The sequence below is a fragment of the Phaethon lepturus genome, unplaced genomic scaffold, assembly GCF_000687285.1.
Source record: "Phaethon lepturus isolate BGI_N335 unplaced genomic scaffold, ASM68728v1 scaffold32288, whole genome shotgun sequence".
Classification (NCBI taxonomy): Eukaryota; Metazoa; Chordata; class Aves; order Phaethontiformes; family Phaethontidae; genus Phaethon; species Phaethon lepturus.
Window position 1 is genome coordinate 7,279 of NW_010558836.1, and position 12,843 is coordinate 20,121.

A 12,843-nucleotide genomic window follows, 5' to 3' on the forward strand; every position below is an offset into this window, starting at 1 on the left:
CTAAGTCAAAAAATGACAACTGTAAGCCAGCATATGTGAGGAGCAGTAAATGGAGGCACCAAAACTGCTAAGGACCATTACTTGAATTTTGACAGCTTTATAAAGAGCTGAATCCAAGGATCACAGAAACCAAGAGTGGTAAAAAAGCATCTGACGATACGGAAAGGGCTCCCACCATATCAAGTCTTTCTTCCAAAACAGGCAAATCAAACACCTAGCTTTAGTTTTTCTCTTTATTGCTTGGTTAAACAACAGCATCTTTGAGGCAAGTATCTGGAATGCTCTCAAAAGAACAAAGCTTGTTTTCTCCCTTTAAAACCTCACTAACTTGTTTTAAAACTAGAATCTTAAAAAAACAGGAAAATATTAAACCGTTCCTTCACAACTTTGCTTTTTGATAAAAGTTAAATGCCACATTTTTCCTATTTCTTTCAAAAGTCCTCAGCAAATGTGAAATGTTTTAAGATTTGCAAAGTAAAAAAATATGCTTCATTAAAAAACAAAGACACTTACCAAAGCTCAAGGTAGTTCTGCTTTCCATGTCCCAGTCTTGTCAAGGTTGTTGGTTCCTGATCTTACTTCATCTGTGCTTATCAGAAATCAACTTTAGATGCTCTCTGTGCCTAAGATAGTACCTTAAGAAAACTTCCAGTATTTGCAGCTCGATAAATCATTTTACCTGATCAGTTTCCAGTGCAGTACCTCCCTCTAGCATTTTGTCACCCCTTTATTTAGTTAGGCAAATACATAACCCTTGTGTTCTCATCCCTCTGATTCAAGAAATGTGAGGTACACTACACTAGGCTGCACTAAACAAAACAAGATACTATAAAGAAAAATACCCAGCACTGCCTATGGCACATCACAGAGCATACACTGTGGAGAAGCTGTAGCTCAACATTTCTGAGGTTGGCCCTTACATACACAGAGAAACTGTAACAGATCCTGAAAAAAATGTACATATATCATTGGGAGCTGGGGCAATGGACGGATGAGCACTTATAAGCTTTAAGATAACATAAACGCGTAATATTTTCCTTTCCCTAACCCCTCAATCTGGGAAAGCTCCATACGCTATCGCTTTTGCTAGTTCTTTACTTCTACACACAATAATCCAAGTCTCAAAATTACCAGATATATCTAATGCTTCCAAAACCTCAGAAATTCTTCAGTTACTTATTAATTCCATCAAAATACTGCTGGTAGGAAACCAGTAATTTTAATAGGAAAGGTACATTCAATATTGTAAAACATTTGCAATATACAGTTTTTACAGCAAGTAATACACCATTGTAGATCTACAAAGATTTTTTTTGTTTAATACACTTGGCTCTTTACCATCTCACAATCCTCTTTAAATAAATATTTAACATAAGCATCTCACTTCTAACAACGGAAGTAACATCACGGATAAAGAGAATATCAACCATGTTGCAGAAATGCTACAACAAAGCCCCTTTTACCCGCCAGTCTTGAGACAGCAAATCCTGCAATTCTTCTTCATCTTCGCTACCAATAGCCTCATCCTCTTTCTCTTGAGTTGCTTTTAATCTCATGGCTTCCTTTAACTTCTCCTTCATCAGATCCTGGCGGTTACGCAAAAGCTCAACACGGCGATAACATTCACTGTTGAAAAGTAAACCACCTATTAATGCTTGTGGCCTTTCCACATTATTTGGATTTTCTACAGTGCTGGATTTTGGTTCTTGAGCTTTGGATAAAGAAAGCTCTACAGCTTCCCATCGATTGAAAAATAAGCTTTTGATATGCTAGTGCACCTTCTCTGTATTATTCAAGTGGAAACAGACCAGAGGAGAGGTGTGGTCAATTTGCCAGCAATGAGATCTAATCCAAATATTTAAGAACTGCAATACCATCACAAAAGATTTAAAAAAAAAAAAAAGCACAGGGCTAATACCCACTTCCTCACAAGAAAAGACGCCATTCTTTTGTCCATTTATGGTTTTCATATATGGTAGAAAGGTGAGATATCAGCTGGCTATCAATTTTGATAACTTAGTGCTGGCATCTCAGAAAATAAAAAAGCAGCACAAGTGTTCAGATCCTTTACCTGCTTACTGTATGCTATAACAGAACATTTTAAGGAAACACAATCCATACGTTTCAGTTGTCCACTTACTTGAAGTTCTGTCCTTGAAATATGTTTTATAACAATCATTCTAGCCATTTTAACAGGGTATTTTGCTGAAAATGCCAAGTAGTATCAGCCTGATTTAAATACATCTTTACTGCTTTCATTCCTATTTGCTAGGAAAAACCAACAAGGAAAGATTATTATCTGGATCCTGTTTCCCTTTGCGTATCTGCAATACAATGACTTACAAGCAGTCACAGCTGAAGATTTGAAGGCTAAGGAAAACATGAATGTCACTGGAATCAATCTGATTTGATTCAGTTTCATTTGAAATAGCCTACATTTAAATGCACTCAGAAGACAAAGCTGCAAAAACAATCTTTAAAAATCTATTTGGAACTTTTATTTGGGGAAAAATAATTATGGTAACAAACGTGAAATTCTCTACAAATTTCTGAATTTGGTTCTACATACTATGGCATCCTAAGCTACTGGTAAAAATGAATGCTCAAAGACAGCCAGGTTTAGCTCAAGCCCTCTCCAAAATTACATGAACATCGTTAAAAGACATCCCTGTACTACCAAAGTTCAGTTTGAACCCCACGCTATTGTTACTATATGCTGATTATCTGTAGCGTGTCAATCTGGCCCGATGGCTTATATGTTGCTTTAATTCTTAGCATCTTCTTTTTGTTGCAAGGTGCATTAAAATCAGAATTCATCTTTTTCTTTTCAATCACTAGCATTGCCATAATCACTGTTAATCAATGTGTTAAGCTACATGATAATGGTAACTATCTGTTCCACTAAGCTGTATTTCAGGTTACTTAGAGTTTAAACTAATGCTTACCCAACTGCTACACCTACCATTTCAAAAAAACAAAACAAAACACACTTCATGTAATGAAGTGCATCATTCAACAAAACCTTTAAGTAAACTTTTCTTAGAAACAAGGAGAGGTAGTCACAGAGCAGGACATTTTCAGTACAGCAAATGGATGGTCAAAACACAAATTTTGTTATTGAAATTTTAATTGCAGTGCAGAGTATCAGACCTTATGTTTTAAAAAATGTTCATGTAAATTTTACATCAATCAGAATTCACAGAGCAATACAAATTAAGACATTTGAGAGGGGGAAGGCGGACAGTTTGTTCAAAGAATTTGTCTTCTATTGCTTCATTTTGCCCAGGCCTGCTTGCTGTATTTTCAGTGATTCTAGTGCATTCTCTCTTTGCAAATAATTACCTAACTTTGCACCAAAATTCAGGTTTTTATTAGGTATCATTCTGCAATTTGAGGGAGTCTCTATTTCCCCTTCAAATAGTTAGATGACTAAATGAAAGGTAGTATCACAGAAGATTAAAATTAAAAATGTTTTATCACTCTAGTCAAATAGCAATCCATTGCTGCCGGAGAACAGAAAGTTTGAGGAAAAATTGATCTACTTACATCTGCTCATCAATTTCTCCAATCTGACGATCTAGTCGTCCCTCTTCATCCTCTTCTGCCACTATTGCTTCTGAAATCTAAACCAGAAAAGCACTAAGAAAATTCACCTTCACCCTGAATTCCACTGTTGTTCCTTTTTGATGTCTGTGTCTTCCCTTCCTCCCCTCTGCCTCAAGTCAATGTCCACCTCCCATACACATACTCCCACCTTCACAAAAGACTCTGGAGGCAAATACAGAAAAAAATGATCTCGTTTAATTTGAAACGGAAATGTTTTTTCTTAAAAGTTAAAAGTAGTTTGGCTGCTTTGGGGTTAACCTTTCGAATTTTTCAATACGCTACAATTTGACACTCAGCATAAACAAACTACACGCACCCAAAGTCTGAGGCTGAAATAGGAGCTATATCCCAATGCTTGGGACTTAATTACACAAGCTTATTGAAAGTATTGGTTAAATATTCCCACTAGATCCCGAAGTGTTTCTAACCTGTTATTTTTTTCAGCATATACTTTCTCAAATCTGAATGTCTGGGAGATGCTATGCAATCAATGGTCCACGCATAACTGAGAAGATTCCTTCTAAGCTGAAGAATTATCTGAATGGCTAATGCTAGCAAAATGTATCCACCACTGCTTTTGTATGAACGTTCGCTCTGTTTATAGTGCTGACCACTTTAAAATGAGCAATGACAAATTTTTTTGCACCACTTCTCTTAGCAGTTGACCTATGAGCAATTATTTACAATTAAAAAACTAGCAAATATTCTAGGGGAAGATTGAGAACACCAGGTACCTTTAGTGACAGTTTTTATATTGTACAAAAGGGCAGACAAAAACCTGTTCCAAGAGGACTTTGCATGCAATGCTAAACAGTAAAAAATGGAAGTATAGAAAAATTGCAGCCAACTTATGATTCTCACACACAAAATCTTTTGTCATTTTCCCAAATTTTGGGGTTCCTTTCCAGTACCATAACCATTAACCATAAAACCCAGAGTTACCTATACTTTATAGACCCTTTTTGAAGAAGACAGACAAACAGGTGGTGTTTTGTTCTGTTTTGTTCAAGATTAAAATATGAATATAGCTCATCTAAAGAAGAGCCCTCAGTTATGTCCTGTTTGGATACAGGATGCTGATCTGAGGTATATGCTATCTTATTTAAATAGGATTTAACAAACGTAACTAGATATATATTGATGACTGGATCCTGATCAAAAGTTTTTTCAACTTAATTGCCCTCAAGTGGAAAATAGAAGGAACCCTTTGCTCATTTATACAGCACATTTAACCACACACTGCATTACAACAAACAACTGGCAAATGCAGATGTCAGTCACTCTGCAGAGCTGCATGAAGCTGTTGTTTTCCTTATTGTGTATAGTATTTAGAATCAATAAAAATAGATTCCATTACTTACTGTGTTGACCTGTCGCATTGCCTTTTGAAATTCATCCCATTCTTTGTCCATCTGATCCTTTGGAGCATCAACTTTACGCACCTAAGGAACATGAAAAAACAGGCTTATTAACAACTTACGTCTAGTGACTCTTTGGGGCACTGTAAAACACCTGGAGAGATAGGACAAATTATGTTGTGTTCTCAGAAAAGTCTGGTCAATGTACTTGAGTTTAAGTAATGTATATGAACAAGAGAGCACAGCTGCACAATGGTTTTGGAGGCAAAAAATCTGACTCTGCTCCTGTAGCATTAAAGAATAATTGACTAAGAATGGATGGTGTGGAATGTTTGGATTAAAAAAGTGACTATGTCTGTTAATTTGATGGTCTGCAATTTCACTATGTCAGATGATAACTTTTAAATTCTTCTCTAAGCTGCCTGTTCAGTCAAATATAGTAGCTATCTCACAAGCCAAAAAGCAGTCAATTATTTGCCTTTGGCATAACGTAAAATATCAAATTATTCAGTCACTAGTCTGACTGCTGTTAGATAGTATGACTGTATTCCAAATCTAGTCTAATTTTATTAGCTGCCAGAAGAAATAGTACAGCTACATACCAATTCTAAGGAAATGCAAAGCTTTTTCTTCTGTGGTAGATGGCATTAATTACTAAGACAAGAAAACTGAAAAAGTAGTAGCTGTAAGAATGTGTTTAAGATCTACAACTAAGGTAATCAAAACCAGACTGTGCTTTTAATACAAGCAAATATACAAGATAATCTACACCTGTGTAACCAAAACTTCCACAATTCAAGATTGGACGATGTGGCATATGTTAGATGACAGATTATGCCTGGCTCTGGACTGGGTCGAAATTATATAGCTAGGAGAACTGAGCAGTTTGAACAGAGTAATTCATGACACCATCTTTTTGCATTAGTTTTATTCTTCCTTTATTTAATCCTTTCTTTTGGTAACACATCAGTCATCACGATAGTAAAAACAATAGTTTGGTACGTTTTGTTCCTGAACAGTTATACAAAATCCAGTAGTATGAATTAAGTTTATAGAATAAATTAGAAGCAAACTTCCAAGCAAACTATGTACTGGGAAGTAATAGTCATCATTTCATTCTTCTGTTCTGTGATTATTTCTATCATATGTGTATGTACTGTGTTATTACGCATTGTGGTTGTCTTTTGTAATTCATAATTATTTGTATTTCTTAAAATAAATTTAAACACTAAAGATACTACTTTTTCCTTGGAATATTTATCTAATCCAGAATTTATATCCTTTATAAATTCCTGATGTAAAGAACGAACATTTTTCAAGCCCACAATCTCCCTTGCAAATGCTCACTGTCAATTCTGAAAATAATTATTTTGTGTATGATTCCAACACAGAATCACTGCAGCCATCTCAATATAAGCGATGACACAAACATTTTTCTTCCTCTGCATATTAGCTAAACTTAGAAAGAGCTGATGAAAAAGAAGAGCACCTGCAAGCAGTTCAAGGAAGAGCTTATTGGAACATGTATCCACTTGTAAATTTTATCAGCTGAGGCAATAACCAGAACAAAGACCATTAACCAGTGTCTTCACAGATATAAGCAGATTCTCCTTTGCCTGCCAGACATTCCCACTTTGTACAAGCTTCCAGCTCATGGTGAAATGAAGTATTTGAAAAATTTAATAGTCCAGTTAGTCATATGCAAAAAATAAAAAGTGTGGCTTTTTCAGCTACATATTTCAATATTAAAGATGTCATTATTCGAAATTATTCACATATGCCAACATATGGGCATGAGTGGTGCCAAAAGAATCTTGCCATAGCAAGTAAGAGACACCTGAGCTTGTAACCGGGACAGTGGGACTAATTGAACATAAAGAAGCATGTATATGTAAGCCCCTCTTCAGTACTTAAAGGGGGCTTCTAAGAAAGATGGGAACAGACTTTTTAGCAGGGCCTGTTGCGATAGGACAAGGGGTAATGGTTTTAAACTAAAAGAGGGCTGATTTCAACTAGATAGAAGGAGGAAATTTTTCACGACAAGGGTGGTGAAACACTGGCACAGGTTGTCCAGAGAGGTGGTAGCTGCCCCATCGCTGGCAACATTCCAGGTCAGGTTGGACGGGGCTCTAAGCAACCTAGTCTAGTTGAAAATGTCCCTGCCCATTGCAGGGGGGTTGGACTAGATGACCCTTAAAGGTCCCTTCCAACCCAAACTATTCTATGATTCTATAAGCATTATTTGGAAGGTCTCCAAACCAGAAGTCATGGTTCGACCTCACAATGCAATTTAAATACACCAGCAGCCTTCCACAGTGTGAACAACAGGGAAATATACTCAAGGAAAATAAAAAAGACTGAGCCTACAACACTATTTCAATAAAGAAAGCAGGAAAACCATCAAATCTGTGGCAAATTTTACAAAACAAAACACAAAAGGTTTGTATTTCAAATATCGGTGTTTATTTTGGTCATCATTTGGTACCGTGCAAATTGAAGGAACTATGAATAATTTTGATCAAAATTTCAAGATTTTTAGTGGTGGGAGGTGGAGGTTGAGAAACATGTTGAATGCCCACATTTCTTTTTATTTTCCGAGCATCAAAAAACTCCGTAGTGGTAAAAGACAAGAGGGCTAAAGACCAAATTCACTCTTGTAGGATGCCAGTACTAGAGATTACAGTGTATGCCATAATCTAGCCACTTTCATTCTAACAGGATGTATAGTATCAGTCACATAGCAACTCTTAACACTTTTCAACAGGATCTCTCAAAGTACATTAGAGAACTATTTATATATCCTCAATTCCAAAGCAGAATTGGATATACAAATTAGGTTAAATGCTTCTCCTGGGATGACACAAAGAAATAAAAGTAACAGGTGGATTGTCCAAACCTCAGTCCAGCATTTTAATCAACAAATAACATTTATTTTGTTTTCTTTAAGAGCCACAAAGGAAGCACAATTAAAAAGTAACACCTGAGAGATGATTTAACAAGCTCTTCCTGCCTGCCTCTGCCCTTTTTCATGTTTTCTAATTAATACAGAATGAATGGTTGAAAGCTGCGCCAGGGGAGGTTTAGACTGGAGATGAGGAAGCATTTCTTTACTGAGAGGGTGGTCAAACACTGGAACAGGCTTCCTAGAGAGGTGGTCGATGCCCCAAACCTGTCAGTGTTTGAGAGGCATTTGGACAAGGCCCTTAACATGCTTTAACTTTTGGTCATCCCTGAACTGGTCAGGCAGTTGGACTAAATGATCACTGTAGGTGCCTTCCAACTGAAATCATTTATTCTAAATAGTTCAATCATTTTTCTATATTCTGGCATGACTCATTATCTGGAAAAGGATCCTTACTACGCAGAAAATCATTACAACTAGCAAAAATAAAACCAGCAGCATAAAAAGAGCAGACCACTTACTTTTGCATCCACTTCAGGATCGTCAAAGAAACCTTCTGGCAAAGCTTCAGCAGTGTTTTCTTTCCTGAAATGTTTCATTATCATTATCTGAAGTTAATGCTTTACAGCCTGCTTTATTGTAGAGTTAGAAATAGTGAGGAATAAAATTTGTATCTTTTATAAAAGGACCTAGAAATGGAGCAAGTTTTTTTACACCCTGAGTTTTACCTACAACCATCAAAACTTGCTTCTTCAGTTTGATCTTGCCTAACTTAAAAGGAACTGCACAGACAGGTTTAAATCTCACTGTCAATACAAAAGCTATAGCTTAGGCTTCTTAAACTATTGTTTCTAGTGTGCTGAGCACCCAAACATTTTAACAGCACAGTCTCTACTTTTGAAAGCCTAAACCACTCTCTAAAAATGTGCTCAAGTGAGCTGAACCATTACTACAGAACAAGCAAATGGTTTTCTTTAAACAATTAAAAGCAGTGGTTGACATTAAGCTTCCAAAGTATCCTAATTTACAAAGAGATGTCTAACAGACACTCTATGGCATTGCTCCACCTCTTATCCTGCCCCTAGGGTGCGAAATATCCGTCAGAAATAATGCTAGAGGCTGACATATATACAAACTATTGCAAATACAAGTTAACAGTATGACAGATTTCCAAGTGATTTCCAAAATTTCCAAGTCTGTATTTCCTGGAAGAATAACGATTATTTACAATTCCCAAATCCATCAATATTTGATTTGACTGCTTACCTTTCCACTATCTTCTCTTGTATCTCTGCTTTCTGTATGGATCCTGAATGGGAAACTATAGGAGCAGCTGTAGTTTTGCTGTCAAAGAAGTCTGTAAGAAAGGACAGAAGCCTATGAACAAAAAGAACAACTGTTCAATCTTGTTTATAAAATTCTGACTAGACAGGAATTTCAGTTAATACCTTACTGAATCAAGGGAAGAACAGCCAGACATTATTTCACTTGACAGCCTCAAACAATTAGAACATAAAACCAATAAGTATGCTGAGAAAACACCACACCAATAGCAAACTAGCAAAGAATCTCTTTTCTCTACTTCAGTATTACAGACCCTAACCAGCTAATAGCAATAAACAGAAAAATAAATTAAAACCTTTCCATCATCAGTTAAAATACAGCTTCTCCTTAAGGGATCACTAACTATTTCAGTCAACATTACCTGCAGGCAGAGAATTAGCTATTACTTCTTGAGTTGGAGGTGGAATTTCAGTTTTATGCGTAACAGAAGATTTGTTTGATTCATCTTGTTCCTCCTCTTCTTCTTCTTCTTCTTCATCATCATCATCATCATAATTTCCTGACAATAAACTGGGACCTGGACCCTTTGAAAGCTGTTTGTTCACACTATCTTGCTCCGTTTCATCAAAAAAATCTGCTGGTAGCCTAGTAAAGAACATACAACATAACTATTTCAAACTTCACAAAAATCAGTTACAGTCTAGCATCCAAAGCCTATCCAATCTGTGCGCAATACGTCCTTCTAGATATTGTGCAATATCTTAATCTGCACAGCTACTGATGTAACCACTGTCTGAAGGCAGCACGTATTTGTTGCTTTCATTTCAAGTCCACCAGAAATGCTCAGGTTAATTCTGAAAACATATTTCGCTTCCATTTTTGTATTTGAATATTCAGTATCAGAAACATTAATAAAAACATCCCATAACAAAGTACACTTGGAGGAATAGCTGCTTAGGTAATTTTATTTCTGTAAAGTTGTTTGCATCTGTATACCTGCTGTGAACATATTAAATACAAAATTCATAGTTCAGCAGTCATACTAATGTCACGTAAACCTTGATAACCTTCATGTATAACACAACTACTTATTTTGGGTACTTACTGTTACTCAGAACTACAGTTCAGAAAAGCCACACAGGCTCAACAATGAGAAAACACAGATTTGCTTAGAATAGCTGCAGGCCTCCAAGCCAAACATTTTTACAGGTTATATTTTAAAATAATCATACCAATCAGTTTAATAATGAACAAACCTCTCAACTGTTACTTGTGCACACACACACTCAAAATTTCTACAAGGCAGGCATCTTCTACTATCAAGGTAACAGCACGTAGCATCTATGCAAGATAATAATAATTTATCCTGGGAAGAAGCGTACAGGAAACCTGCAGGTCTCGTGTGACATCTACCAACCCCTCAAAGATGTCCAAATACCATCAGAAATCTTTAGTGGTAGTAAGATGCTTAAGCCAATCCCCTAAAGTCAAATACACTCCTATATTTGTGAAAGTTCAACTGCATGACATGCATTTACATGACTTTTAAACATTCTTCTTAAAAGAATTATACATCTTAATAAAGATCTGTTGATGACATTTGCCAGCAGTTTTTGTGACTAAATATCATTTAAATATATATTTGAAATTTCTCTTAATTTCAGACTACTCTCCCTTCTGCAGTATGCTAGCATTAGGGTGCATGCCACAATCTATAGTTATTTTCCTTCTAGCAAACCACATAATACCATCACATATTAATCCTTAAAAGTCTGACAGTGCAGTAAAAGAACTCCTGTTTTGTCAGAGATTGTAGAGTTAAGACCATGATTTTCTCATCTGCACTGAGGAAGATGCTGCCATGTTCAGGAATATACACCCATGTTAGAAAATGAGAAGAAGCAGGGATCTGCTGATTCTCTGAATCTTTACCCTTGTCTAAGAAGGAGAGAGGAGGAAGAACAGGGTGAAAATGCAGCAGTTGGTACAGTTACAAAAAACTCATATGTAGTTAAGATCTACTTACCCAGATGTAGATGTATGTGGCTTTTCGTCTGTACCTGTATAACAGCCAAGAGTCGCTTCTTACAATCCATGCTTTTAAAAGAAATCTCACTCAAACAGACTCCCACTAACAGCAGCAAGTTCACAAATGCACGCTTTCATATATTTACATGTTTACTAGCATCAAGGGAAAAAAATTGACTATCTAGCATGAACTTTCATGTGTGGTTTGAGGTAATGCAGTGGGGCTTGATCCCACTGTAAATGAGTAACACCACTTTTGGGCAAGCGTTAACTTTTACTGTTTATTTTACTGTTGTACTGTTTAATTTATACTGTTTCTGGTTCTTCTTGGACCAAGCCCACAGCTTCGTCACATAATTTAACCCAATAACCCCGAAGAAAACTAGGTAAACTACCAAAAGTGCAGTTTTCTCCTGATCAGTAAACTCACAGATAAGAGCAAGACAGACTTTTTCCCTTTCCAGCAGCAACAGGCTGACATTAACTCAACAACAGTCTTGTGTATTCACACTCACTTCCACGGGGAAAAACATCAAGCCAGAAACATTCAAGATGTAAAATGGCTACATTCTGGCAAACGCCTGAAGTACTTTTCTCTCCTTACCTTTTACTCTCTTTAACTCCGTGTTTTCTGTGTCAACGGTTTTTCTCTTGACAGGATGAGATGATGTGCTAGCAGATGAACCAGCTGCTGTCTGCTTTGTGCCTTTTAATTCTGCAACTCTCTGTAAAGAAGTACAAAATTCAGGAAGTTTTCCTACCGGGAACTTCTGGATTGCACTTTAAAATACAGTGCTTTTAGAAGAGTTTATTAAAGTGAGCTGATATCTTTCTAGAACAAGATCACTGAAATAGACATCACAGATACTGAAACCAAGACCAAGGCTCTTGAATGATGTGACATGGGGGCAGAGGAATTGACACTTGCACAGGGAGGCGGTATGAGTGAGAAAGGAAAGACTAAGATCAATGATATTTACAGCAGTGAGACACTGGAGGAAAGAGCAGGAAGGCTAGACTCATCCTAAGGTCCTGGAATATTAAGTGTTTTAAAAATAAAACACAGCAGTAGTATTAAAAACATGTCACTGCACCTTGCCATGACTCATAATGCAGGCAATGAACCCCTCAGTTCTTTTGGTCTTGTCCTCAGTACTTGTAAAATTAAACGCAATCTCTCAGTTCCCACTAAGAAGCAGCAGCAGAATTTAAAAGGATTAAAAATCACATTTAAGATTGCATCCAAGTCACAAGCTCCCTGAAATTGTTTTATAAATTCTTTATCTTTACTGCTAAATTCTAAAGAAAAAAATTCTAAAAAAAAAAACTTTACAGTGACGTGTAAGCTGTCACTTGGTGACATACAGGTAACAACGCAATCCCAAGGAGGGTTTCCAAGTCCAGCTATGGAAAGCTGCAGACAAGTGACAGTTGAGGAGTTGTCGCTAACCCGGGAACAGCTTCCTCGTAAGAGTACGCCCCTTGAAAGACAAGGGGACGATCCTCTCAAGTGCTGGCCTTTCTCGACGGGTACACAGGTTTTAAAAAACAAAAACAAGCCAAATCAAAACAAGCCAAATCAGGCTTTGTTTTTACACCGCGCTCTCCTGGCAGATGCTCAACTGCTTTCTATTAGCGTACACCGCAAAAAGCAGCGAGCCCCTA

The 12,843-nt window shown here is 36.8% G+C and overlaps 1 protein-coding gene across 1 annotated transcript; it reads right to left on the reverse strand.

Annotated features, from left to right (window-relative positions):
- Nucleotides 1-1,202: 1,202 nt before the first annotated feature.
- On the reverse strand, nt 1,203-11,903 carry ZNF830 (zinc finger protein 830; the record flags this gene model as incomplete). The annotated part of the gene is made up of 8 exons (XM_010293186.1): nt 1,203-1,626; nt 3,547-3,623; nt 4,968-5,048; nt 8,388-8,451; nt 9,133-9,223; nt 9,572-9,795; nt 11,177-11,210; nt 11,783-11,903. Coding segments are annotated over 8 exons (876 nt in total), but the record flags the coding sequence as incomplete, so codon positions are not given.
- Nucleotides 11,904-12,843: the final 940 nt, after the last annotated feature.